Below are 27,601 nucleotides of genomic sequence, written 5' to 3'. Positions count from 1 at the left end.
ATAGTAGAAAAGTGTACCTATTTGATTTGCTCAGCTTGTCGATTTTAAAGAAATAGCCCACAACAGACTGTGGCACAGTTGTGGGACGATAGGTCCCAAATTCATACAACCAGTAGGCTTAGGGGGGGGGGGGGGGGGGGGGGGGGGAGGAGGAGAAGAGGCATTAAGCAATGATTCTGATGCAACCAATCAGAACGTTTAGCTTAAAATGTTAATTAACTATTGTTTCTTAACGTTAGTGCAGTAATGCGCACAAATCAGTCGGCTACCTGACAATGAAAGAAAGTTTAAAAACCAGTAGAACGTGAGAGAAATAGACTACTGGTTTCAATGGTATAAGTCTGTATAAAACAATAGGTTACTGGTTTCAATGGCATATGGAAGTCTTTATAAAATAATTGTTTCCACAGATATGGTTGGATTTTGTCTAGGCTATTTTGAAGCAAGATAAAACATGTCTCATAATATGTAGTGAAACGTTCAGGTTTCGAACAATATTAAGTAGCTATATGTTTTGAAACTACCTCCAGCTCATAGCAATGTGATGTGTGATGCGCTGATGAAGCCTGCCTTCTGTTGGCTATGCATTTGAATGATGAATGGGAAGAGCACTTCAATTACCAATAAAATATAAAACGCCATAACTTATTTCCGTAAGTATTCAGACCCTTCTCTATGAGACTCCAAATTGAGCTCAGGTGCTTCCTGTTTCCATTGATCATCTTTGAGATGTTTCTACAACTTGATTGGAGTCCACCTGTGGTAAATTCAACTGATTGGACATGATTTGGAAAGGCACACACCTATCTATATAAGGTCCCACAGTTGACAGTTCATGTCAGAGAAAAAACCAAGCACGAGGTCGAAGGAATTGTCTATAGAGCTCCGAGACAGGATTGTGTCGAGGCACAGATCTGGGGAAGGGTAACAAAACATTTCTGCAGCATTGAAGGTCCCCAAGAACAAAGTGACCTCCATCAGTCTTAAATGGAAGAAGTTAGGAACCACCAAGACTCTTCCTAGAGCTGGCCGCCCGGCCAAACTGAGCAATCAGGGGAGAAGGGCCTTGGTCAGGGAGGTGACCAAGAACCCCATGGTCAAAGGCACATGACAGCTCGCTTGGAGTTTGCCAAAAGGACAACGACCCTAAGCACACAGCCAAGACAATGCACAAATGGCTTCGGGACAAGTCTCTGAATGTCCTTGAGTGGCCCAGCCAGAGCCCAGACTTGAACCCGATTGAACATCTCTGGAGAGACCTGAAAATAGCTGTGCAACAACGCTCCTCATCCAACATGACAGAGCTTGAGAGAATCTGCAGAGAAGAATGGGAGAAACTCCCCAAATACAGGTGTTGCCAAGTTTGTAGTGTCATACCCAAGAAGACTCCAGGCTGTAATTGCTGCCAAAGGTGCTTCAACAAAGTACTGAGTAAAGGGTCTGAATACTTATGTAAATTAGCAAAAAACATGAACTGTTTTTGCTTTGTCATTATGGGGTATTGTGTGTGTAGATTGAGGGGGAAACGATTTTATCCATTTTAGAATAAGGCTGTAACGTAACAAAATGTGGATAAAGTCAAGGGGTCTGAATACTTTATGAATGCACTGTGAAAGTGGGGCGGAAGCGTAGCCTAGTGGTTAGAGCGTTGGACCGAAAGGTTGCAAGATAGAATCCCCAAGCTGACAAGGTACAAATCTGTCGTTCTGCCGCTGGACAAGGCAGTTAACCCACTGTTCCTAGGCCGTCATTGAAAATAAGAATTTGTTCTTAACTAACTTGCCTAGTTAAATAAAGGTTGAATAAAAAAGACTAAAATAAAAACACCAGAAAATCAGCTCCAAGTGATATTTAATTTTGGAAATCTGTTCCAAAGTATTCCTATGTTTTTTAATAGAGAAATATACACACGTACCAAACATTAGGAACACCTTCCTAACATTGTGTTTATACCCCCCCTTTGCCATCAGATTAGCCTCAATTTGTCGGGGCATGGACTCTACAAGGTGTCGAAAGCGTTCCACAGGGATGCTGGCGCAGGGTGACTCCAACAGTTGTCTAGTTGGCTGGATGTCCTTTGGGTGGTGACATGGGGAAACTGTTGAGCATGGAAAAACCCAGCAGCGTTGTAGTTCTTGAATCAAACCGGTGCGCCTGGTACCTACTACCATACCCCGTTAAAATGCACTTCAATCTTTTGTCGTGCCTATTCACTCCCTGATACACAATCCATGTCTGCTCTCTCAAAGCTTAAAAATCCTTCTTTAACCCGTCTCCTCCCCTTCATCTACACTGATTGAAGTGGATTTAACAAGTGACCTCAATAAGGGATCATAACTTTCACCTGGTCAGTCTGTCATGGAAAGAGCAGGTGTTCTTAATGGGTGTTTTTGTACACTCTGTATGTGATCGAATACATATGTCAGTAAGGTTTAAAATGATTGTTTTAGTCATGTTATATCTGTTGGAGCTTCTCGCGGTCAAACTAGCCCCCTGACCGTCTGCTCAAGAAAACAATCAGTCCACAGCTGAATCTAGTTGATGACCCCTGGTCTAAGGCCTTCGTGTGCCTGACCCCTGTGCGGAGTGTGCCTGACCCCTGTGCGGAGTGTGCCTGACCCCTGTGCGGAGTGTGCCTGACCCCTGTGCGGAGTGTACCTGACTGTGACCCCTGTGCAGACTGTACCTGACTGTGACCCCTGTGTGGAGTGTACCTAACCCTGACCCCTGTATAGTGTGCCTGACCGTGACCCCTGACCCCTGTATAGTGTCCCTGACCGTGACCCCTGACCCCTGTGTAGTGTCCCTGACCGTGACCCCTGACCCCTGTGTAGTGTGCCTGACCGTGACCCCTGACCCTTGTGTAGAGTGCCTGACCCCTGTGTAGTGTGCCTAACTGTGACCCCTGACCCCTGTGTAGTGTGCCTGACCGTGACCCCTGACCCTTGTGTAGAGTGCCTGACCCCTGTGTAGTGTGCCTAACTGTGACCCCTGACCCCTGTGTAGAGTGTACAACGTGAAGAGTGGCAAGATGAAGAAGTGTTTCAAAGGTTCTACAAGTGACGACGGAACCCTGCTGAAGGTGAGAGGAGACATCGCTATTTGACTAATGGGACAACCTGTCTAATTAGCTTTCTACTGTAGGTCAATGTTTCTTATTCCATGGTTTGATGTCATTGTGTGCCACTAGGTTCAGATGGACCCCGCTGGGATCTACCTAGCAACAAGCTGCTCTGATAAGAGCATCTGTATCTTTGACTATGAGTCAGGAGAGTGTGTGGCCACCTTGTTCGGTCACTCAGGTAGCTCTACTCTTCCTCCCGTCTCTTTGCTCCTCTTCCTCCCGTCTCTTTGCTCCCTCTTCCTCCCGTCTCTTTGCTCCCTCTTCCTCCCGTCTCTTTGCTCCCTCTTCCTCCCGTCTCTTTGCTCCCTCTTCCTCCCGTCTCTTTGCTCCTCTTCCTCCCGTCTCTTTGCTCCTCTTCCTCCCGTCTCTTTGCTCCTCTTCCTCCCGTCTCTTTGCTCCTCTTCCTCCCGTCTCTTTGCTCCCTCTTCCTCCCGTCTCTTTGCTCCCTCTTCCTCCCGTCTCTTTGCTCCCTCTTCCTCCCGTCTCTTTGCTCCCTCTTCCTCCCGTCTCTTTGCTCCCTCTTCCTCCCGTCTCTTTGCTCCCTCTTCCTCCCGTCTCTTTGCTCCCTCTTCCTCCCGTCTCTTTGCTCCCTCTTCCTCCCGTCTCTTTGCTCCCTCTTCCTCCCGTCTCTTTGCTCCCTCTTCCTCCCGTCTCTTTGCTCCCTCTTCCTCCCGGCTCTTTGCTCCCTCTTCCTCCCGTCTCTTTCCTCCCTTTGACTGTGCCCCGTCTCCTCTTCGTCTCCATAGAGATTGTAACTGGTATGAGGTTCAGCCAGGACTGCAGACACCTCATCACCATATCTGGAGACAGGTAAACATGCTCCTTAGCCAAACTATATATATTTTAGGCAGTGGGCTTGTTTCCAGATCCAGTCAGTTTGAGATGTGTTCGGGGTTTTTTTTTTGTCTGTGTCTAGCTGTGTGTTCCTGTGGAGGCTGGACTCCCAGATGACTAACTGTATGAGGAAGAGACTGGCGGAGAGGAAACGGACAGCCGGAGTAACGACGGCTGCCAAAGCTCCCACCAAGGAGCAACTTATCAGGTATCTACACTGAACTAAAATACAGTCGAAGTCGGAAGTTTACATACACTTTAGGTTGGAGTCAGTAAAACTTGTTTTACAACCACTTTACAAATTTCTTGTGAACAAACTATAGTTTTGTCAAGTCGGTGAGGACATCTACTTTGTGCATGACACAAGTCATTTTTCCAATAATTGTTTACAGACAGATTATTTCACTTATAATTCACTGTATCACAATTCCAGTGGTTCAGAAGTTTACATACACTAAGTTGACTTTGCCTTTAAACAGCTTGGAAAATTCCAGAAAATGATGTCATGGCTTTAGAAGCTTCTGATAGGCTAATTGACATAATTTGAGTCAATTGGAGGTGTACCTGTGGATGTATTTCAAGGCCTACCTTCAAACTCAGTGCCTCTTTGCTTGACATCATGGGAAAATCAAAAGAAATCAGCCAAGACCTCAGGAAAAAAAATTGTAGAGCAAGTTTGGTTCATCCTTGGGAGCAATTTCCAAACGCCTGAAGGTACAATGTTCATCTGTACAAACAATAGTACGCAAGTATAAACACCATGGGACCATGCAGCCATCATACCGCTCAGGAAGGAGATGCGTTCTGTCTCCTAGAGATGAACGTACTTTGGTGCGAAAAGTGCAACTCAATCCCAGAACAACAGCAAAGGACCTTGTGAAGATGCTGGAGGAAACAAGTACAAAAGTATCTATATCCACAGTAAAGCGAGTCCTATATCGACATAACCTGAAAGGCTGCTCAGCAAGGAAGAAGCCACTGCTCCAAAACCGCCATAAAAAAGCCAGACTACGGTTTGCAACTGCACATGGGGACAAAGATCGTACTTTTTGGAGAAATGTCCTCTGGTCTGATGAAACAAAAATAGGACTGTTTGGCCATAATGACCATTGTTATATTTGGAGGAAAAAGGGGGAGGCTTGCAAGCTGAAGAACACCATCCCAACCGTGAAGCACGGGGGTGGCAGCATCATGTTGTGGGGGTGTTTTGCTGCAGGAGGGACTGGTGCACTTCACAAAATAGATGGCATCTGGGTCTTCCAAATGGACAATGACCCCAAGCATACTTCCAAAGTTGTGGCAAAATGGCTTTAGGACAACAAAGTCAAGGTATTAGAGCGGCCATCACAAAGCCCTGACCTTAGTCCTATAGAGAATTTGTGGGCAGAACTGAAAAAGTGTGTGCGAGCAAGGAGACCTACAAACCTGACTCAGTTACACCAGCTCTGTGAGGAGGAATGGGCCAAAATTCACCCAACTTATTGTGGGAAGCTTGTGGAAGGCTACCTGAAACGTTTGACCCAAGTTAAACAATTTAAAGGCAATGCTACCAAATACTAATTGAGTGTATGTAAACTTCTGACCCACTGGGAATGTGATGAAAGAAATAAAAGCTGAAATAAATCATTCTCTCTACTATTATTCTGACATTTCACATTCTTAAAATAAAGTGGTGATCCTAACTGACCTAAGACAGGGCATTTTTACTAGGATTAAATGTCAGGAATTGTGTGAACCTGAGTTTAAATGTATTTGGCTAAGGTGTATGTAAACTTCCGACTTCAACTGTGTAAACTCAACATGTAAAGTGTTTCATGAGCTGAAATAAAAGATCCCAGAAATGTTCCATACACACAAAAAGCTTATTTCTCTCAAATGTGCGTACATTTGTTTATATCCCTGTTAGTGAATATTTTACCTTTGCAAAGATAATCCACCTGACAGGTGTGGCATATCAAGAAGCTGATTTAAACAGCATGGTCATTACACAGGTGCACCTTGTGCTGGGGACAATAAAGGCCGCTCTAAAATGTGCGGTTTTGTCACGCATCACAATTCCAAAGATGTCTCAAGTTTTGAGGGAGCAGTGCAATTGACATGCTGACTGCAGGAATGTCCACCAGAGATGTAGCCAGATAAATTAACATTAAATTATCTACCTTAAGCCTCTTCCAACGTCGTTTTTGAGAATTTGTCAGTTTCTTCCAACTGGCCTCACAACCGCAGAGCGATTTTTCTGATGTCAACGTTGTGAACACCCCATGGTGGCGGTGGGGTTATGGTATGGGCAGGCATAAGCGCGCAACTCAATATTGTTCTTGTTATTTTTAATGTTTTGTCACGCCAACCTTTCACTAGGGGACAGGAGCATTTCCTAGACCGTTGACTAGGGGACCAGGAGTATTTCCCAGGCGGTTCACTAGGGGACCAGGAGCATTTCCCAGACGGTTCACTAGGGGACCAGGAGTATTTCCCAGGCGGTTCACTAGGGGACCAGGAGCATTTCCCAGGCGGTTCACTAGGGGACCAGGAGCATTTCCCAGACGGTTCACTAGGGGACCAGGAGTATTTCCCAGGCGGTTCACTAGGGGACCAGGAGCATTTCCTAGACGGTTCACTAGGGGACAGGAGCATTTCCCAGACGGTTCACTAGGGGACCAGGAGTATTTCCCAGGCGGTTCACTAGGGGACCAGGAGCATTTCCCAGGCGGTTCACTAGGGGACCAGGAGCATTTCCCAGACGGTTCACTAGGGGACCAGGAGTATTTCCCAGGCGGTTCACTAGGGGACCAGGAGCATTTCCCAGACGGTTCACTAGGGTACCAGGAGCATTTCCCAGGCGGTTCACTAGGGTCGGAAAAACTCCTGGCCCTAGTGTTGACTTATACATGGACAGCCCCTTCAGTCTGTTAATTCCCTCTAGCTATTACTTCAGACCAGAGCTGAGAACTAATGCTGATGTGTTCCTTTCTGTGGCCTTGTCTGATTCAATCAGTCATCGTCAGGTCTAGTGAAGGCACTGCTCTATTTAGAAATCAAATCACGTTTTATGAGTGACATGCGCCGAATACAACAGGTGTAGACCTTAACAGTGAAATGCTTACTTACAAGCCCTTAACCAACAATGGAGTTTTAAGAAAATACCCCCCCCCCCCCCCCAAAAAAAAATGAGAAGAATAACAAATAATTAAAGAACAGCAGTAAATAACAGTAGCGAGGCTATATACAGGGTGTTACGGTACAGAGTCAATGTGGAGGCTATATACAGGGTGTTACGGTACAGAGTCAATGTGGAGGCTATATACAGGGTGTTACGGTACAGAGTCAATGTGGAGGCTATATACAGGGTGTTATGGTACAGAGTCAATGTGGAGGCTATATACAGGGTGTTACGGTAGAGAGTCAATGTGGAGGCTATATACAGGGGGTACCAGTACAGAGTCAATGTGGAGGCTATATACAGGGTGTTACGGTAGAGAGTCAATGTGGAGGCTATATACAGGGTGTTACGGTAGAGAGTCAATGTGTAGGCTATATACAGGGGGTACCAGTACAGAGTCAATGTGGAGGCTATATACAGGGGGGTACCAGTACAGAGTCAATGTGGAGGCTATATACAGGGTGTTACGGTACAGAGTCAATGTGGAGGCTATATACAGGGTGTTACGGTACAGAGTCAATGTGGAGGCTATATACAGGGTGTTACGGTACAGAGTCAATGTGGAGGCTATATACAGGGTGTTACGGTACAGAGTCAATGTGGAGGCTATATACAGGGTGTTACGGTACAGAGTCAATGTGGAGGCTATATACAGGGTGTTACGGTACAGAGTCAATGTGGAGGCTATATACAGGGTGTTACGGTACAGAGTCAATGTGTAGGCTATATACAGGGGGTACCAGTACAGAGTCAATGTGGAGGCTATATACAGGGGGGTACCAGTACAGAGTCAATGTGGAGGCTATATACAGGGTGTTACGGTACAGAGTCAATGTGGAGGCTATATACAGGGTGTTACGGTACAGAGTCAATGCATAGATAATAACAGAGAGAACACTAAGGTGTCTCTGTGTGGAGGTGTCTCTGTGTGGAGGTGTCTCTGTGTGGAGGTGTCTCTGTGTGGAGGTGTCTCTGTGTGGAGGTGTCTCTGTGTGGAGGTGTCTCTGTGTGAGGTGTCTCTGTTCTCTTTGTCCAGGAGAGAGACCTTCATCACTGTGCCGTTGGGCCAACTCCCCCAGGCAGGAGAGGAAGAGGAGGAAGATGATCAAAGGACTCCTGCTAGATGTGACATCACTCATGGTGAGACCACTCGTATTAACGCAGAGATTACGTAAGAGTGTGGAATTAAATTCAATTTGTCATTTTTTTATTTATTTTTTATTTATTTAATTTTTTTATTTTATTTATTTATTTATTTTTTTTTTTTAACAACGATTCGCCATGCCACATGCTCAGAGAAAGGGACATTGTTGGAATTTGCAACAGACTTTGGCTTCATCGATGTTTTAACGTCAATGTCTCTCCTCCAGACTTCCTTGCTCTAGACCCCATGGTTCCACAGACCAACGGCAAACTGCCCATGTGGGCCAGGAAACTGGTGAGTCAATCGGAACCATATAGTCTATATCAGGGCTGCCCAACTCCTGTCCTGGAGGGCTGACACACTTCTGGGTTTCATCCTCTCCTTCTAATCAGGGACTAATTCAATTAACTACCAGTAGAAACAAAAACTTGAAATGTTTTCGGCCTTCCATGTCCGGAATTGAATAGCCCTGATGGACCAATGTCTCTGGGAATTGTCTTAATACGAGCCTGGATAAGATTAATACTAGCCTGGATAAGATTAATACTAGCCTGGGGGCGGCAGGTAGCCTGGCGGTTAGAGCGTTGGACTAGTAACCGAAAGGTTCCAAGATCGAATCCACGAGCTGACAAGGTAAAAATCTGTCGTTCTGCCCCTGAACAAGGCAGTTTAACCCACTGTTCCTAGGCCGTCATTGTAAATAAGAATTTACAATGACTTACCTAGTTAAATACAGGTAAAATAAAAATTAAGACACATAATGTAAACTTTTAGAACTAAGCACCAGCTGGTGCCTTCAGAAAGTATTCTCACCCCTTCACCCCCCCCACATTTTGTTGTTACAGCCTGAATTTTTTATTATTAACTTTCAACAACAACAAAAATGTCACTGGCCTTGACACAATACCCCATAAAGTCAGTGGAATTCTATTTTCCAAAAGTTTGTACAAATTTAACATAAAAATGAAAAGCTGAAATATCTTGAGTCGATAAGTATTCAACACCTTTGTTATGGCAAGCCTAAATTAATTTCAGGGGTAAAGATTTGCTTAACAAGTCACATGATAAACTGCATGTACTCTGTGTGCAATAGTGTTTAACATGATTTTTGAATGACTACCTCGCCACACAGTCCAGCAGTGAATTTCAACCACAAAGACCAGGGAGGTTTTCCAATACCTTGAAAGAATGGCACCTATTGGTAGATGGGTAAGAATTAAAAAAAGCACATTGAATATCCCTTTGAGCATGGTGAAGTTATTAATTACACTTTGGATGGCGCATCAATACACCCAGTCACTACAAAGATACAGGCGTCCTTCCTAACTCAGTTGCCGGAGAGGAAGGAAACTGCTCAGGGATTTCACCATGAGGCCAATGTTGACTATAAAACAGAGTTTATTGGCTGTGATAGGAGAAAACTGATGATCGATCAACAGCATTGTAGTAATTCCACAATACGAACCTAATTGACAGAGTGAAAAGGAAGCCTGTACCAAGTAAAACTGCAAATAATGCTTTCCACCAGACACTGGGAGATGAATTCACCTTTCAGCAGAACAATAACCTAAAACGCAAGGCAAAATCTACACTGGAGTTGCTTACCAAGAAGACAGTGAATGTTCCTGAGTGGCCGAGTTACAGTTTTGACTTGGCGAACAAAAATATAAACGCAACATGTAAAGTGTTGTACCCAAGTTTCAACAGCTACAATTTTTTTAAATCCCAGAAATGTTCCATACGCACAAAAAGCAGGGGGGTGCTGAGAAGTATTTCTGTGTTTTAATACAGCCCCTATGTGGGGGGGAAAACTCATTCCGATTGGTTGGGCCTGGCTGCTAATTTGGTGGGCCTATGCCCACCCATGGATGCACCCCTGCCCAGTCATGCGAAATCCATAGATGAGGACAAGGTCCTAATTTATTTATTTGAATGAACTTTAATTTAAAAAAAAATCTTTTGAAATTGTTGCATTTACATTTTTGTTCAGTATAAAGCTGCATGAAAATCTATGGCAAAACTTTAAAATGGTTGTCTAGCAATGATCAACAACCAATTTGACAGAGCTTGAAGAATTTAGAAAAAAACAACGGGCAAATGTACAATCAAGGTGTTCAGTGCCCTTTAGCCGCGTTCACATTGGCAGTTTGAACTGTCTCCAATCCTATTGATTTGCATATCAATCCTTTTTCTTGCAGTCTGAACAGCCAAAAAGCACATGGAATCTGATAATTCAAGCCACATTTCAAACCACCTTTATAGGTGTCAGAATCTGTGACTTGTCTGATCGGTCAAATCTGATTTTTTTTTTTTGTATTTTTTTTTAAGACTGTTATTCAGCACAACTTGTTTCTTGCTAGCTACTCTATTGACAGGAACACGTGGTATGTTAGCTAACTAGCTTGTTAATTGTTTACAAAGAAATTACTGAGTGTGTGTGTGTGTCAGAAAGCTTAAGAGCTAGCTAGCAAAGTGACTGTTGTGGCTAGCCGGAAAGGACTCGTAACAACAGTTGAATTGTCTTATCCTTTTGAGGCTTTAAAAGTGTTTTTTGCACTATATGATTTCGAACATTGAAAACTGAAGACGTGTCCATGGCAGGCATTGTTGTCACCTTAGCTTGTTACATAAGGACATGCAGCACCACCACCACCAATCAGCCTACACCGCTGCACACGTACCCGTTGTTACTATAACAACTAGTCTTGTTAGTAAATGACTGCTGTCTGAACGCACACATCCGATTTGGTCACATGTAACTTGCTGTTTGGACAGTCAATATTCCAAAAACGTATTTCAAAAACAAATTTTGTCTGCGGTGTGAACGAGGCTTTATAGACTTACCAAGAAAGACTCACAGCTGTAATCGCTGCCAAAGGTGTTTCAAACATGTATTGACTCAGGGGTTTGAATACCTATGTAACTTAGCATTCTGCTGTATGTTAAGTAGAGGGGTTTGAATACCTTCTGAAGGCACTTAGCTGTATGTTAAAGCGTTGTGACTCAGTCTTGTGGCAGTTCCCTCACTCTGATGGTCGCATGTTTCCTCTCTGGCTATGTTGGAATTGTGTCCTTTAACAGAGCCTTTTTTTTTTGTGACGGTCTCGCTGTTATGTCAGGGTCCTGCGGCAGGCACCATCGCTCTCCCCGGCGAGCAACAGCCACCACACCTCCAGCCACGCGGGCGCTGGGCAGAGCATCTCAACCCCCTGGCTATCCGCTCTGTCCTGGAGACACACAGCCTGCAGCGCCCTCTCTCCCCCACCCCCCGCAGAGCAGAGGGACCAGGAGAGGAGGAGGAGGAGGAAGATGAGGAGGAAGAAGATCCACACTTCCACCCTCAGAGCTTGGACAGCCTGCTTGGAGAGGAGGATGAAGAGGAGGAAGATGTGGTGGCGGTGGAGGACGACGAAGTGGTGGAGGAGGAGGAGGAAGATGTGGTGGAGGACGACGACGACGACCAGGTCTGTTTTAAAGAGATACTTCACTCAAAAAATCATATTTTTGTATTAAAAAAGAATTGCTCAAACGTGGTATGTCGATGGTTCCATATTGTCAGTCAGTCCAGACAAACAACACATTGACATATTTGTTATTGTTTTAGGGTTCTGGGTCTCTTCAGAGGCCTGGGTTCCTGGCCCTACCGGACAGTGACGACATGTTTGGTCCAGCCCTCAGTAGTTACATTCTTTACCCGGCTAACAGCACCACACTGTCCACTGGAGGAGGAGAGGGGTGAGTCAGAGTGGATCTGTGTGGTTGGACATCTAGTTACTGGTTCTCTCAAAATGAGTTGGATGTGGGGACGCTTTGTGTATGAGGTTATAGGTGTGTGTGTGTGTGTGTGTGTGTGTGTGTGTGTGTGTGTGTGTGTGTGTGTGTGTGTGTGTGTGTGTGTGTGTGTGTGTGTGTGTGTGTGTGTGTGTGTGTGTGTGTGTGTGTGTGTGTGTGTGTGTGTGTGTGTGTGTGTGTGTGTGTGTGTGTGTGTATACAGCTCTGGAAAATATTAAGAGACCGCTGCAAAATGATCAGTTTCTCTGTTTTGTCTTTTATATAGGTATGTTTTTGGTTAATATTAACATTTTTGTTTTATTCTATAAACTACTGACAACATTTCTCCCAAATTCTAAACAAACATTTTGTCATTTAGAGAAGAGGTTGACCGGCATGGCCGATTTTAATTAGGGCCGATTTCAATTTTTCATAACAATCGGTAATCTCCATTTTTGGACACCGATTATGGCCGATTACATTGCACTCCACGAGGAGACTGCGTGGCAGGCTGACTACCTGTTACGCGAGTGCCGCAAGGAGCCAAAGTAAGTTGCTAGCTAGCATTAAACTTATCTTACAAAAAACTATCAATCTTCACATAATCACTAGTTAACTACACATGGTTGACGATATTACTAGTTTAACTAGCTTGTCCTGCGTTACATATAATCAATGCGGTGCCTGTTAATTTATCATTGAATCACAGCCTACTTCGACTTCGCCAAACGGGTGGTGAGGATTTAACAAGCGCATTCGCGACAAAAAAAAAATCGCTGTCGTTACACCAATGTACCTAACCCTAAACATCAATGCCTTCTGTAACATGTGAAATTTCATGTACCTTATTAACAAACATGTATCCAATCATAGATGTGAATTAAATTATGAGCCTAGTTGGTTTAGCCATGGAAAAAGTTATGATTGGCTGAGATAATGAGTGGGCTGGACATGCCCGGAAGATGAGTTCTGATTGGTCTGTCATGTAGCACGCTTCCGTCTATAACACGAGCTGCTCAGTATGTATAGATTATCTTTACTAACACAGCTTTTTTGAAAGATATCATGATGAACTGAAAAGGTGTTACTACTGCTGTCAACATTGCTGCCCTGAATTTAATACCAAGCGTTATCAACAAAGATCAGTGGGAAAAAAGTTGTGATGGACTACTATCTGGAGGACGATCGTGCCATCCTGACTCTCTCTGACGAATCAGACGATGAGGAAATCCGTGACATTGTAGAACCTTCTGATGGCAGTGATTGATAATAACTAACAATCAATATGCTTTGACTAAAATCCCCAAGGTTTGTAAGACACTGGGTTTAATAATATTTAGTCATAGACTCAGCTTTCAGCAAAATGTTCGTACAGTTTATTCAGAGAACGTTCTGAACTCCATTATACAGAGACAATTCATTTTATAACTTGCTTCTTCCTTACGCACATACCTCCACACAAACCGTAGATATCCTACGCACATGCGTACACACGAACAGTAGGTGGGATGTATCCCTCCCCAGAGTTCTCACCACTGTTTGTCACTACCCAACGCTGTTCTATTCCCCTGAGATTAGAGGAACCTTGAGGGTCACTCCCTGCCCTCTCATAAGTTTCTCAAAGCTCTCGCTAGGTCGGGTCAAACACAGTCTAATTGTTCTCGATATTTTCTTAGGCGCACACGCACATTTCTCTTCCTCCCGGGTCTCTACTAAACCTCATGGGACTTACGTTTAGTACTTGAATTATTCATTATACATGCTACATAAACTACTAAGTACTACTTGGTTACGTTTCAGGGTGGGATTCTTTAATCATTACCTTTAAAACATATTATTCCCTTATCACGTTCTTAAAATCAATACACTAGTATATATTTTTAAACCTGCATATTTAGTTAATATTGCCTGCTAACATAAAATAAATTCAACTAGGGAAAATGTCACTTCTCTTGCGTTCTGTGCAAGCAGAGTCGGGGTATATGCAGCAGTTTGGGCCGCCTGGCTCGTTGTGAACTGTTTGAAGACCATTTCTTCCTAACCATTTCTTCCGGAACCATTTCTTCCTTCCTTGTACACTGTAACAGCAATATTTAGACTTAGGGATGCCACCCGTTAGATAAAATACGGAACGGTTCCGTATTTCACTGAAAGAATAAACGTTTTGTTTTTTCGAAATGATAGTTTCCGGATTCGACCATATTAATGACCTAAGGCTCATGTTTCTGTGTGTTTATTATATTATAATTAAGTCTATGATTTGATATTTGATAGAGCAGTCTGACTGAGCGGTGGTAGGCAGCAGCAGGCTCGTAAGCATTCATTCAAACAGCACTTTCCTGCGTTTGCCAGCAGCTCTTCGCTGTGCTTCAAGCATGACTTCAAGCCTATCAACTCCCGAGATTAGAATGGCAATACTAAAGTAACTATAAGAACATCCAATAGTCAAAGGTATATGAAATACAAATGGTATAGAGAGAAATAGTCCTATAATAACTACAACCTAAAACTTCTTACCTGGGAATATTGAAGACTCATGTTAAAAGGAACCACCAGCTTTCATATGTTCTCATGTTCTGAGCAAGGCACTTAAACAGTAGCTTTTTTACATGGCACATATTGCACTTTTACCTTCTTCTCCAACACTGTTTTTAAATTATTTAAACCAAATTGAACATGTTTCATTAATTATTTCAGATTAAATTGATTTTATTAAGTTAAAATAAGTGTTCATTCAGTGTTGTAATTGTCATTATTACATATATATATATATAATCAACAGATTTTTTTTTTTCTTTTCATTTTTTATATATATATATATTTTTTAAATCGGTATCTGCTATTTTTGTTCGTCCAATAATTGGTATCGGCGTTGAAAAAGCATAATCGTTCGACCTCCTAATTTGGAGCATTTATTTGCAGAAAATGACAACTGGTCATAAATAACAAAAGAGGTGAGGTGTTGTCAGACCTCGAATAACGAAAGGAAAATAAGTTCCTTATTAAACACCAAAATACTAATGTTCTAACTTAAGAAGCGTTCAGAAATCAATATCTGGTCTAATAACCCTGATTTTCAATCACAGCTTTCATGCGTCTTGGCATGCCCCTCCACCAGTCTTTCACATTGATGTCAGGTGACTTTATGACACTCCTGGCTTTGTTTGATGGCTTGTGACCATCCATCTTCCTCTTGATCACATTCCAGAGGTTTTCAATGGGGTTCAGGTCTGGAGATTGGGCCGACCATGACAGGGTCTTGATCTGGTGGTCCTCAGCTACAATGGGGTTCAGGTCTGGAGATTGGGCTGGCCATGACAGGGTCTTGATCTGGTGGTCCTCCAGCTACAATGGGGTTCAGGTCTGGAGATTGGGCCGGCCATGACAGGGTCTTGATCTGGTGGTCCTCAGCTACAATGGGGTTCAGGTCTGGAGATTGGGCCGGCCATGACAGGGTCTTGATCTGGTGGTCCTCAGCTACAATGGGGTTCAGGTCTGGAGATTGGGCCGGCCATGACAGGGTCTTGATCTGGTGGTCCTCAGCTACAATGGGGTTCAGGTCTGGAGATTGGGCCGGCCATGACAGGGTCTTGATCTGGTGGTCCTCAGCTACAATGGGGTTCAGGTCTGGAGATTGGGCCGGCCATGACAGGGTCTTGATCTGGTGGTCCTCCAGCTACAATGGGGTTCAGGTCTGGAGATTGGGCTGACCATGACAGGGTCTTGATCTGGTGGTCCTCCAGCTACAATGGGGTTCAGGTCTGGAGATTGGGCTGACCATGACAGGGTCTTGATCTGGTGGTCCTCAGCTACAATGGGGTTCAGGTCTGGAGATTGGGCTGGCCATGACAGGGTCTTGATCTGGTGGTCCTCAGCTACAATGGGGTTCAGGTCTGGAGATTGGGCCGACCATGACAGGGTCTTGATCTGGTGGTCCTCCATCCACACCTTGATTGACCTGGCTGTGTAGCATGGAGCATTGTCCTGCTGGGGAAAAAAATAATCCTCAGAATTGAGGAACGTTGTCAGAGCAGAAGGAAGCAAGTTTTCTTCCAGGACAACCTTGTACGTGGCTTGATTCATGCCGTCCTTCACAAAGACAAATCTGTGTCTTGCAGCCACTGTGAAATTTGGTGGAGGATCGGTGATGAAATGAATTTTTCCAGAGCTGTATATGGTTGTCCTCTGTAGCTAACTTGGTAGAGCATGGTGCTTGCAATGCCAGGATAGTGGCTTCAACACTGATATGTTCAAAAATGTATGCACGCATGCCGTGTGTGTGTGCGTGTGTGTGTGTGTGTGTGTGTGGGCGCGCAGTGAGTTTGGCCAACAGCATCAGCAGCAGCAGGGCTGGGGAGGAGAGAACGAGCTGAGTCCAGACAGCGCCTGTTGTGTTGGCTCTGCAGAGTGCCAGGACCAACCCCAGGATGGTAGGACTAGTATACACTACTACTATAATACTGCTACTGTAGCCATAGGATGGTAGGACTAGTACACACTACTACTATAATACTGCTACTGTAGCCATAGGATGGTAAGACTAGTACACACTACTACTATAATACTGCTACTGTAGCCATAGGATGGTAAGACTAGTATACACTACTACTATAATACTGCTACTGTAGCCATAGGATGGTAGGACTAGTACACACTACTACTATAATACTGCTACTGTAGCCATAGGATGGTAAGACTAGTACACACTACTACTATAATACTGCTACTGTAGCCATAGGATGGTAAGACTAGTATACACTACTACCGTAATTTCCGGACTATTAAGCGCACCTGAATATAAGCTGCACCCACTGAATTAAAAAATATATATATTATTTTGAACATAAATAAGCCGCACATGTCTATAAGCTGCAGGTGCCTACCGGTACATTGAAACAAATGAACTTCACACAGGCTTTAACGAAACACGGCTTGTAACAAAAATAAAAATTAGCAGTAAGCTTTAGTTGTCTTTTTGCACTGAGTCAATTCCTCACGCTGCTGTTTCCAACGTCTTATCATCGACTCATTAAGACCAAGCTCCCGTGCAGCAGCTCTATTTCCTTTTCCAACAGCCAGATCAATCGCCTTCAACTTGAAAGCTGCATCATATGCATTTCTCCGTGTCTTTGCCATGATGAGGGTGACAAAATGACTACCGTAATCAGAATGATGGGAAGTTTGAGAGCGCTCGATTTAATCTAAACAGTAAACAAAAAAGTTGTTTGACCTTAACCCGTTCGGCAATTTCATTGGTCTAATGAAAAGCTTCATGCCGCCAAAAAACTGAGCACGTCACAGAATGTGTTTTTTTTAATTGAAAGCGGGAAAAATCCATATATTAGCCGCGTCATTGCCAACATGCGTCAATCCATATATTAGCCGCGAGGTTCAAAGCCTGGGGAAAATATTGCGGCTTATAGTCCGGAATTTACGGTACTATAATACTGCTACTGTAGCCATAGGATGGTAAGACTAGTATACACTACTACTATAATACTGCTACTGTAGACATAGGATGGTAAGACTAGTACACACTACTACTATAATACTATTACTTCCACTACTCTACTACTACTCTACTAACACCACTACACTAATATAATACTAATATACTACTACTACTACTACTACTACTATAATACTGTTACTACCACTACACTAATCAAATCAAAGTTTATTTGTCACGTGCTCTGAACACAACAGGGGTAGACCTCACAGTGAAATGCTTACTTACAGGCTCTAACCAATAGTGTAATCTACTACTATAATACTATTACTACTAAAAAGAAAGGAACTATACTATGAAACAAAGATGAACGATAGTAAAAAGCTTTGGAGCACCTTAAATTACATTTTTGGAGGAAAAAGCCCACTCGGCTTCATCATTCATTGAATCAGATGGCTCGTTCATCAGAAAACCCACTGATATTGCCAACCTACTTTAATGACTTGTTCATTGACAAGATAAGCCTTGTCTCCCCCTGTAGATACTGACTCCTCTCCTCTCCTCTCCCCCTGTAGATACTGACTCCTCTCCTCTCCCCCTGTAGATACTGACTCCTCTCCTCTCGTCTCCCCCTGTAGATACTGACTCCTCTCCTCTCGTCTCCCCTGTAGATACTGACTCCTCTCCTCTCGTCTCCCCCTGTAGATACTGACTCCTCTCCTCTTGTCTCCCCCTGTAGATACTGACTCCTCTCCTCTCCCCCTGTAGATACTGACTCCTCTCCTCTCCCCCTGTAGATACTGACTCCTCTCCTCTCCCCCTGTAGATACTGACTCCTCTCCTCTCCCCCTGTAGATACTGACTCCTCTCCTCTCCCCCTGTAGATACTGACTCCTCTCCTCTCCCCCTGTAGATACTGACTCCTCTCCTCTCCTCTCCCCTGTAGATACTGACTCCTCTCCTCTTCTCTCCCCCTGTAGATACTGACTCCTCTCCTCTCCCCCTGTAGATACTGACTCCTCTCCTCTCCCCCTGTAGATACTGACTCCTCTCCTCTCCCCCTGTAGATACTGACTCCTCTCCTCTCCCCCTGTAGATACTGACTCCTCTCCTCTCCCCCTGTAGATACTGACTCCTCTCCTCTCCCCCTGTAGATACTGACTCCTCTCCTCTCCCCCTGTAGATACTGACTCCTCTCCTCTCCCCCTGTAGATACTGACTCCTCTCCTCTCCCCCTGTAGATACTGACTCCTCTCCTCTCCCCCTGTAGATACTGACTCCTCTCCTCTCCCCCTGTAGATACTGACTCCTCTCCTCTCCCCCTGTAGATACTGACTCCTCTCCTCTCCCCCTGTAGATACTGACTCCTCTCCCCCTGTAGATACTGACTCCTCTCCCCCTGTAGATACTGACTCCTCTCCCCCTGTAGATACTGACTCCTCTCCCCCTGTAGATACTGACTCCTCTCCCCCTGTAGATACTGACTCCTCTCCCCCTGTAGATACTGACTCCTCTCCCCCTGTAGATACTGACTCCTCTCCCCCTGTAGATACGGTCTCCTCTCCTCTCCCCCTGTAGATACGGACTCCTCTCCTCTCCCCCTGTAGATACGGACTCCTCTCCTCTCCCCCTGTAGATACGGACTCCTCTCCTCTCCCCCTGTAGATACGGACTCCTCTCCTCTTGTCTCCCCCTGTAGATACTGACTCCTCTCCTCTTGTCTCCCCCTGTAGATACTGACTCCCTGAGCCAGGTGAGTTCTACAGGTAGTTCTGGAGTGGAGGAAGAGGAGGAAGATCCACAGACACTCCTTAGACAACACTTTGACACCATGGCCAACCACCTGAGCAACGAGGGTACGGATGATGATGATGATGATGATGATGACGTAATGAGCAACAAGCCTCTTGTCTGGGTCAGAGCATGTGAGTCGCGCGGGCGGAAATCTCTCTCTTCGCTCACAGAGCGGTGCGCAACTGCCCCAAGTGTTCCACATCCTTTCCAAGCGCTCCTCGCTCACAGATAGAGAGAAGAACTGTCATTCCAAATTCACTCCGTTAATTAGTCACCGTTTAACCAACACCCATCTATTGTTGTGACTACCTGGATCTACCGTTTAACCAACACCCATCTATTGTTGTGACTACCTGGGTCTACCGTTTAACCAACACCCATCTATTGTTGTGACTACCTGGGTCTACCGTTTAACCAACACCCATCTATTGTTGTGACTACCTGGGTCTACCGTTTAACCAACACTCATCTATTGTTGTGACTACCTGGATCTACCGTTTAACCAACACCCATCTATTGTTGTGACTACCTGGATCTACCGTTTAACCAACACTCATCTATTGTTGTGACTACCTGGATCTACCGTTTAACCAACACTCATCTATTGTTGTGACTACCTGGATCTACCGTTTAACCAACACCCATCTATTGTTGTGACTACCTGGGTCTACCGTTTAACCAACACCCATCTATTGTTGTGACTACCTGGGTCTACCGTTTAACCAACACCCATCTATTGTTGTGACTACCTGGATCTACCGTTTAACCAACACTCATCTATTGTTGTGACTACCTGGGTCTACCGTTTAACCAACACCCATCTATTGTTGTGACTACCTGGATCTACCGTTTAACCAACACCCATCTATTGTTGTGACTACCTGGGTCTACCGTTTAACCAACGCCCATCTATTGTTGTGACTACCTGGATCTACCGCCCCCCCGTTGTGACACCGGGCACCGACCACCCCATCTATTGTTGTGACTACCTGGGTCTACCGTTTAACCAACACCCATCTATTGTTGTGACTACCTGGGTCTACCGTTTAACCAACACCCATCTATTGTTGTGACTACCTGGATCTACCGTTTAACCAACACTCATCTATTGTTGTGACTACCTGGGTCTACCATTTTTTGGGGGTTTTGAAATATGGAAACCAAGCAATATGAATGAAAAGTATTTTAATAATCAACATGAAAAGGTAACTAAGTTTACAGTCCAGCCCTAATTTAGCGTGTCTGATTCAGCTTGTTAAGGTCTTGTTGAGCAGCTAATTAGTAAAATCAGGTGTGTTAAATTAGGGCTGGACTGTAAACCTACAGGACGGTAGATCTCCAGGAAGAGGGTTGGACTGTAAACCTACAGGACGGTAGATCTCCAGGAAGAGGGTTGGACTGTAAACCTACAGGACGGTAGATCTCCAGGAAGAGGGTTGGACTGTAAACCTACAGGACAGTAGATCTCCAGGAAGAGGGTTGGACTGTAAACCTACAGGACAGTAGATCTCCAGGAAGAGGGTTGGACTGTAAACCTACAGGACAGTAGATCTCCAGGAAGAGGGTTGGACTGTAAACCTACAGGACGGTAGATCTCCAGGAAGAGGGTTGGACTGTAAACCTACAGGACTGTAGATCTCCAGGAAGAGGGTTGGACTGTAAACCTACAGGACGGTAGATCTCCAGGAAGAGGGTTGGACTGTAAACCTACAGGACGGTAGATCTCCAGGAAGAGGGTTGGAGTGAAAACCTACAGGACGGTAGATCTCCAGGAAGAGGGTTGGAGCTGAAAACCTACAGGACGGTAGATCTCCAGGAAGAGGGTTGGAGTGAAAACCTACAGGACTGTAGATCTCCAGGAAGAGGGTTGGACTGTAAACCTACAGGACTGTAGATCTCCAGGAAGAGGGTTGGACTGTAAACCTACAGGACGGTAGATCTCCAGGAAGAGGGTTGGACTGTAAACCTACAGGACTGTAGATCTCCAGGAAGAGGGTTGGACTGTAAACCTACAGGACGGTAGATCTCCAGGAAGAGGGTTGGACTGAAAACCTACAGGACGGTAGATCTCCAGGAAGAGGGTTGGACTGTAAACCCACAGGACAGTAGATCTCCAGGAAGAGGGTTGGACTGCCCTGGTTTAAGAGATCGGATTTTTAGTTGTTAAATAGTTTGCTACAATGACACACTTAGTTATCTACCCACCTCGTTTCTTTCTGTTAGCACGTACACAGGAAGTACACCATCATTCTTTCAGGATAGGTGTCTTTTCAGATTCTACAATGATTATTTAGTTGTGGACACTACATCACCACACTCCCTCTCTTGCTCTTGGTTCTCCTCAAGTCACCTTGAGTTTTCACCTGTGTGTTTTTATCAGTTTCTTTATGAAAAATATTTAGCGAACTCCGTGACAGTAGCTAAAGCAAGGGTCTATAGCAGCACACAAGTAGCCTACAAATGCATGCTGGGCCTGGCGTCCCCTGAGCTCATGAAGTGAGCTGTACTGGCGCTAAATTAGAGCGGGTGAGAAGGCCTTTGGGGAAACTCGCTCCGCGCTGCAGTCAAATTGGGCAGGTTCCACTCCGGTTCACATACTCTGGTCTGGGTCAAACCCTAACTAACCAGGCCGTCGACCAGACAGATGTGGTTGTGTCTCGTAACGCATTTTAAAATGTAACCGTTAGGATGTATTGTAAGTACAGTTTGTAGCTAGGTATAACTGTTATCTGTTCTGCCCCTTTGTAGAGAAGTTTGAGACTGACCTGTCCAGTCTGCAGACTCCATCCATAGAGACAGAGAGCCTCTTCCTCAACCCCCGATTCAGCATCTCTACACGCTTCCTGTCTCGTTTCCAGAGCCGACTCCGGTAAGTAATCCCTTGCCTCAGTCAAACCTCACCATACCTTTACCTTTACGCCGCATTCAAAACACCTGGGAACCTGGGGAATCTCCAACGTCTGTGTGTTCAAGACGACTAGGAACTCTGGAGGGGGGGGGGGGGACGACGACAGTATTCCAGCTCGGAATTCCAAGTCGGAAACTCTGGCATCTTTCTAGAGCTCTGACTTTCCGACCTGAAGATCACTGACGTCATGATATGACTTCCCCCCCCCCCCCCCCCCCCCAAGAGTTCCCAGTTGTCTTGAAAGCCCCATTTACCTCAAGTCACACCTTACCTCGCCTCAGTCACACCTCCCGCTGTATTGATGCAGTGTGCGGTTAGTATTCACATACATCACTAATTGTGTCCAGGAGCATCAAGATACATACTAATTCAATCATGCAATGTGTACTTGTTTTTAGTTTTTTAAAACCTGTCCTAATTATTTTCCGTGGCGTGTTAGTGGTCCTGGTTCTGCCCTGCGTCCCGCTCCTCTCCCGCCCAGCATCACTGAGGAGCCCAGCAGCCTCTCCTGTCCTGACCCGACCCCCAGCCTCAACACCACTCAGGTACTGGCCTGTTCCTCACTTATCTTGTTCGCACATTCTTCCGCCAAAATGTGAGGAAGGTCTGGTGGAACACGACGTCAATATTGGCCTTCGTTAGGATACAGAGTGGCAGGAGATTTCTCCCGGCGTATTACTCATTGGTTTAAAGGCCCAGAGCAGAATATTTCCTGTGTTTTTATATATATTTTCACAATGAGGTTGGAATAATACTGTGAAATTGTGATAAATGGCCTTTTTTGTGTAAGAGCTGTTTGAAAAGACTGTCTGAATTTTCTGCCCGTTTTGGTGGGATGGAGTTTTGGCCTGGCTGGTGACATCACTAGGCGGTAAATGAGTTATAAACCAATAAGAGAGTTCCAAACCGGGAGTTCCAAACCGGGAGTTCCAAACCGGGAGTTCCAAACCGGGAGTTCCAAACCGGGAGTTCCAAACCGGGAGTTCCAAACCTCTACTAATAATAATTGTCCGTTTTTCTCTCCCCACTCCCAGACAGTCCTAGCAAAATTATTGCTTCAGAAGTTGCTATTTGCTAAGAAGCAATTTTTGTTAGTTTTTTTTTTACCATTTTAATTGAAAATAATCTTAGTAAGGTACTTGTTACCCAGAAATTATGACATTGAGATAAAACATTTTTTTTTTTTTAAATGTTCCATTGGAACTATAATCGTCTTAATCTACCAACCAATCATTTCCCACAACTCCTTCCCCCACATGTCTTGTGCACCTGTTCTATCGACCCGAAGTTTCAACTTGAAACTCTTATTGGGAAAGTTTTCCACTCAAACGCGACACGCATCGACCACAGATTTTAGGGGAGTTAGTCTTTGTTCTTCTCGTGAAGCCATTCGTTAGCTAGCTATGTCCTTTGCTAGTTGGAAGGTAGGACCTGTTGTGTTCTTCTCCCTTTGAGGTTAGAGGGAATGTTTTTGCTAGCACACCACAAGTTCCTACCCGAGTCCTGCCTCCATTTGGAGCCACGCCTCACAGTCGTGTGATTCGCTAAAATTAAATAATGACAAATACTTTACTCAGTAAGGTCATTCACAAATAATTCCATGGTCACTCCCACTAAGACCAATTTTGAATGGTTGATTTACCAGGCTTATATCCGCTGTGCGAGGTTAGTTCCTCACCAACACGCAGAACACAAGATACAAATCAGGGGCCAGATCCTAACCTGAGATGCATGCAAATCATATTTTGATGTTAATTTCCCATAAGATTTCATGAAATTCACTGAAGATGTTTTTTTTTTCTCTCGACAGGCCAACTCAAAGCAGTTTGTCGTGAGCAGTACTACAGAATCTCTCCAAGAGGAGAGCCAGGACCCTGGTGAGTACTAGTCCAGAGGTAGACTGATGTGGTGCCGGGTTTTAATTTACCGGACGTTTTCAGAAATGTATCGGACGTGTAACGCATTAAGGTGTCAACCCACTGTGCTCAAAATCACATTTTAGATTATTGTAATTCACTTTAACAGAATAGAAATTAGCCTGTAAAGTTGTACTAAAGTCAAATAATGTTCTTATACCAACATGATAGGTTTTACGGAAAAGCGAAAAGTTGTCTGCTGCATCTTCATCCCTGCTATAAATCATAAATGATCATTTAAAAAAAAAATTATAATATAATATTTGCGAACGACCTGTCCTAAAGGCTATTTGTATGAACATTTTTCAATAATAAATAACAAAACACAGCTATTTTCAAATTGTAATTAGGCCTAATAAATAACACAACATGGCTGCTTACAAACACCAGGGCCGGCCGGTCATGGCTAGAAGGGATCCAACTTTTGTCAAATAACTTCAGATTTGACTTTTCGTAGCCAGTAAGGAGAATGAAGGTAGCGGGTTAGGAGAATGAAGGTAGCGGGTTAGGCGAATGAAGGTAGCGGGTTAGGCGAATGAAGGTAGCGGGTTAGGCGAATGAAGGTAGCGGGTTAGGCGAATGAAGGTAGCGGGTTAGGCGAATGAAGGTAGCGGGTTAGGCGAATGAAGGTAGCGGGTTAGGAGAATGAAGGTAGCGGGTTAGGCGAATGAAGGTAGCGGGTTATGAAAAGGATTGGGGTTAGCTAAAATGCCTTCCAGCCATGACCGGGCCGGCCCGCCCCGCTCCCCATTTCCGCTGCGGTACAGCACCACAAATAAATTAGCAAATAGGTTTTGGACAATCATATTCGATATGTAAATAAGCTAAATTCATTAAGGCTGGTTCATTGAGAGAAAGCTTATTTTACAATGCTCCACGTGAAATAAGGCCTGCATCATGCATTCATGAAAGCACTTGTTTCCAAAGATCATGATATTAATAAATGTTATGTTTATTGTAATTTGAACTGTCGTGACTCGTGTCGTGTGATATACAGTTGAAGTCGGAAGTTTACATACACCTTAGCCAAGTACATTTAAACTCTGTTTTTCACAGTTCCTGACATTTAATCCCAGTAAAAATTCCCTGTCTTAGGTCAGTTAGGATCACCACTTTATTTTAAGAATGTGAAATGTCAGAATAATAGTAGAGAGAATGATTTATTTCAGCTTTTATTTCTTTCATCACATTCCCAGTAGGTCAGAAGTTTACATGCACTCAATTAGTATTTGGTAGCATTGCCTTTAAATTGTTTAACTTGGGTCAAATGTTTTGGGTAGCCTTCCACAAGCTTCCCACAATAAATTGGGTGAATTTTGGCCCATTCCTCCTGACAGAGCTGGTGCAACTGAGTCAGGTTTGTAGGCCTCCTTGCTCACACATACTTTTTCAGTTCTGCCCACAAATTTTCTATAGGATTTAGGTCAGGGCTTTGTGATGGCCGCTCTAATACCTTGACTTTGTTGTCTTTAAACCATTTTGCCACAACTGTGGAAGTATGCTTGGGGTCATTGTCCATTTGGAAGACCCATTTGCGACCAAGCTTTAACTTCCTGACTGATGTCTTGAGATGTTGCTTCAATATGTCCATGTAATTTTCCATCCTCATGATGCCATCTATTTTGTGAAGTGCACCAGTCTCTCCTGCAGCAAAGCACCCCACAACATGATGCTGCCACCCCCGTGCTTCACGGTTGGGATGGTGTTCTTTCGCTTGCAAGCCTCCCCCTTTTCCCTCCTAAAATAACGATTGTCATTATGGCCAAACAGTTCTATTTTTGGACATTTCTCCAGAAAGTACGATCTTTGTCCCCATGTGCAGTTGCAAACCGTAGTCTGGCTTTTTTATGGCGGTTTTGGAGCAGTGGCTTCTTCCTTGCTGAGTGGCCTTTCAGGTTATGTCGATATAGGACTCGATTTACTGTGGATATAGATACTTTTGTACCTGTTTCCTCCAGCATCTTCACAAGGTCCTTTGTTGTTGTTCTGGGATTGATTTGCTCTTTTCGCACCAAAGTACGTTCATCTCTAGGAGACAGAACGCGTCTCCTTCCTGAGCGATATGACGGCTGCGTGGTCCCATGGTGTTTATACTTGCGTACTATTGTTTGTACAGATGAACGTGGTACCTTCAGGCATTTGGAAATTGCTCCCAAGGATGAACCAGACTTGTGGAGGTCCACAATTTTTTTTCTGACGTCTTGGCTGATTTATTTAGATTTTCTCATGATGTCAAGCAAAGAGGCACTGAGTTTGAAAGTAGGCCTTGAAATACATCCACAGGTACACCTCCAATTGACTCAAATGATGTCAATTAGCCTATCAGAAGCTTCTAAAGCCATGACATCATTTTCTGGAATTTTCCAAGCTGTTTAAAAGGCACAGTCAACTTAGTGTATGTAAACTTCTGATCCACTGGAATTGTGATACAGTGAATTATAAGCTAAATAATCTGTAAACAATTGTTGGAAAAATGACTTGTGTCATGCACAAAGTAGATGTCCTAACCGACTTGACAAAACTGTAGTTTGTTAACAAGAAATGTGTGGAGTGGTTGAAAAATTACTTTTAATGACGCCAACCTAAAGTGTATGGAAACTGTGCCTGGCTTATTGTTAACTCTATTTCCTACTATAGGCAGTCGTAGGCCTAATGATTTCAACATTAACTCACCAATGTGTTAAGTCGATATCACGGTTTTAGTTTCCCCAACTGCTATGGAATAAGCTCAACTGAAACTCACCAAATTGCTCATGATGCACATCATTACTGAATCAATCCATTCCAAATCTTCACACTATACATGACACAGGGGTGGAATATGTTGATCTGTCCTAGGGCAGCAGCAGACCTACTAGGACTGGGCTTGACAAACACAAATCATTTGCCTGTAATTTACTTGTTTGCGGCGGTGGACCTTGGCCTGCTCATAGTGAGCCGCCGCTGCTGTTGGGAAATCAAAACTGTCCCAACTGCTTGGAGCAACGCGATGCACATCAGACTCGCTACTTTTGTCCTCAAGAAGGAGGGATCTTGAGACCGTCATTACTCTGTTTTTGGAGAACGAATCTCCTCTCGGCTGGCACACTGGAAATGGGGATAATCACCATTATTTTGCAATGGATTTTCTTTTTCTCCAGGACAATTTGACCGGCAACAAGTTTATGTATGGGCTTGACATTTTTTTTTAAACGGCCAAAAGCCAGAATTTACCGGCTAACAGAAACTCTGGTGTGGTGGATGCTGTAGTGAGCGTGGGTATAAACTTGTCATCTCTCGGGTCTGTTGGTTGCTAGAAGAATCATCCAGAACCATCCAGTGGGGCTAAGGAGGTCTGCTTAATGATTTGGGCTTGTCTGTCTGTCTGTCTGTCGGTTTGCTGGCTGGTTGACTGTTGCTATAACAATCCAGTGAGGGGTGTGAAGTGTCATCTAACGTCTTTAAGGAGGCGCTCCTCTTCGGTTCAGCCGGTCCAGCAGACTCCCCAACCCCGCCATCCCC

General features: G+C 44.4%; 1 protein-coding gene across 1 annotated transcript in view; it reads left to right on the top strand.

The window, feature by feature from the left end:
- Positions 1–27,601, top strand: part of wdr62 (WD repeat domain 62) — a 61,231-nt gene that overhangs the window by 29,327 nt on the left and 4,303 nt on the right. Inside the window, exons 16-28 of the mRNA XM_014215449.3 lie at positions 3,007–3,082; positions 3,191–3,302; positions 3,871–3,934; positions 4,041–4,166; positions 8,155–8,258; positions 8,489–8,556; positions 11,382–11,726; positions 11,867–11,997; positions 16,351–16,463; positions 19,216–19,338; positions 22,025–22,145; positions 22,624–22,729; positions 23,995–24,061. Of these exons, the coding sequence (XP_014070924.2) occupies positions 3,007–3,082; positions 3,191–3,302; positions 3,871–3,934; positions 4,041–4,166; positions 8,155–8,258; positions 8,489–8,556; positions 11,382–11,726; positions 11,867–11,997; positions 16,351–16,463; positions 19,216–19,338; positions 22,025–22,145; positions 22,624–22,729; positions 23,995–24,061 (1,556 nt within the window). The remainder of the gene's footprint in view (positions 1–3,006; positions 3,083–3,190; positions 3,303–3,870; positions 3,935–4,040; positions 4,167–8,154; positions 8,259–8,488; positions 8,557–11,381; positions 11,727–11,866; positions 11,998–16,350; positions 16,464–19,215; positions 19,339–22,024; positions 22,146–22,623; positions 22,730–23,994; positions 24,062–27,601) is intronic.

Source organism: Salmo salar, chromosome 09, assembly GCF_965601325.2.
Source record: "Salmo salar chromosome 09, fSalSal1, whole genome shotgun sequence".
In the NCBI taxonomy this organism is placed as follows: domain Eukaryota; kingdom Metazoa; phylum Chordata; class Actinopteri; order Salmoniformes; family Salmonidae; genus Salmo; species Salmo salar.
This window is presented reverse-complemented; position numbering and strand designations above follow the sequence as displayed.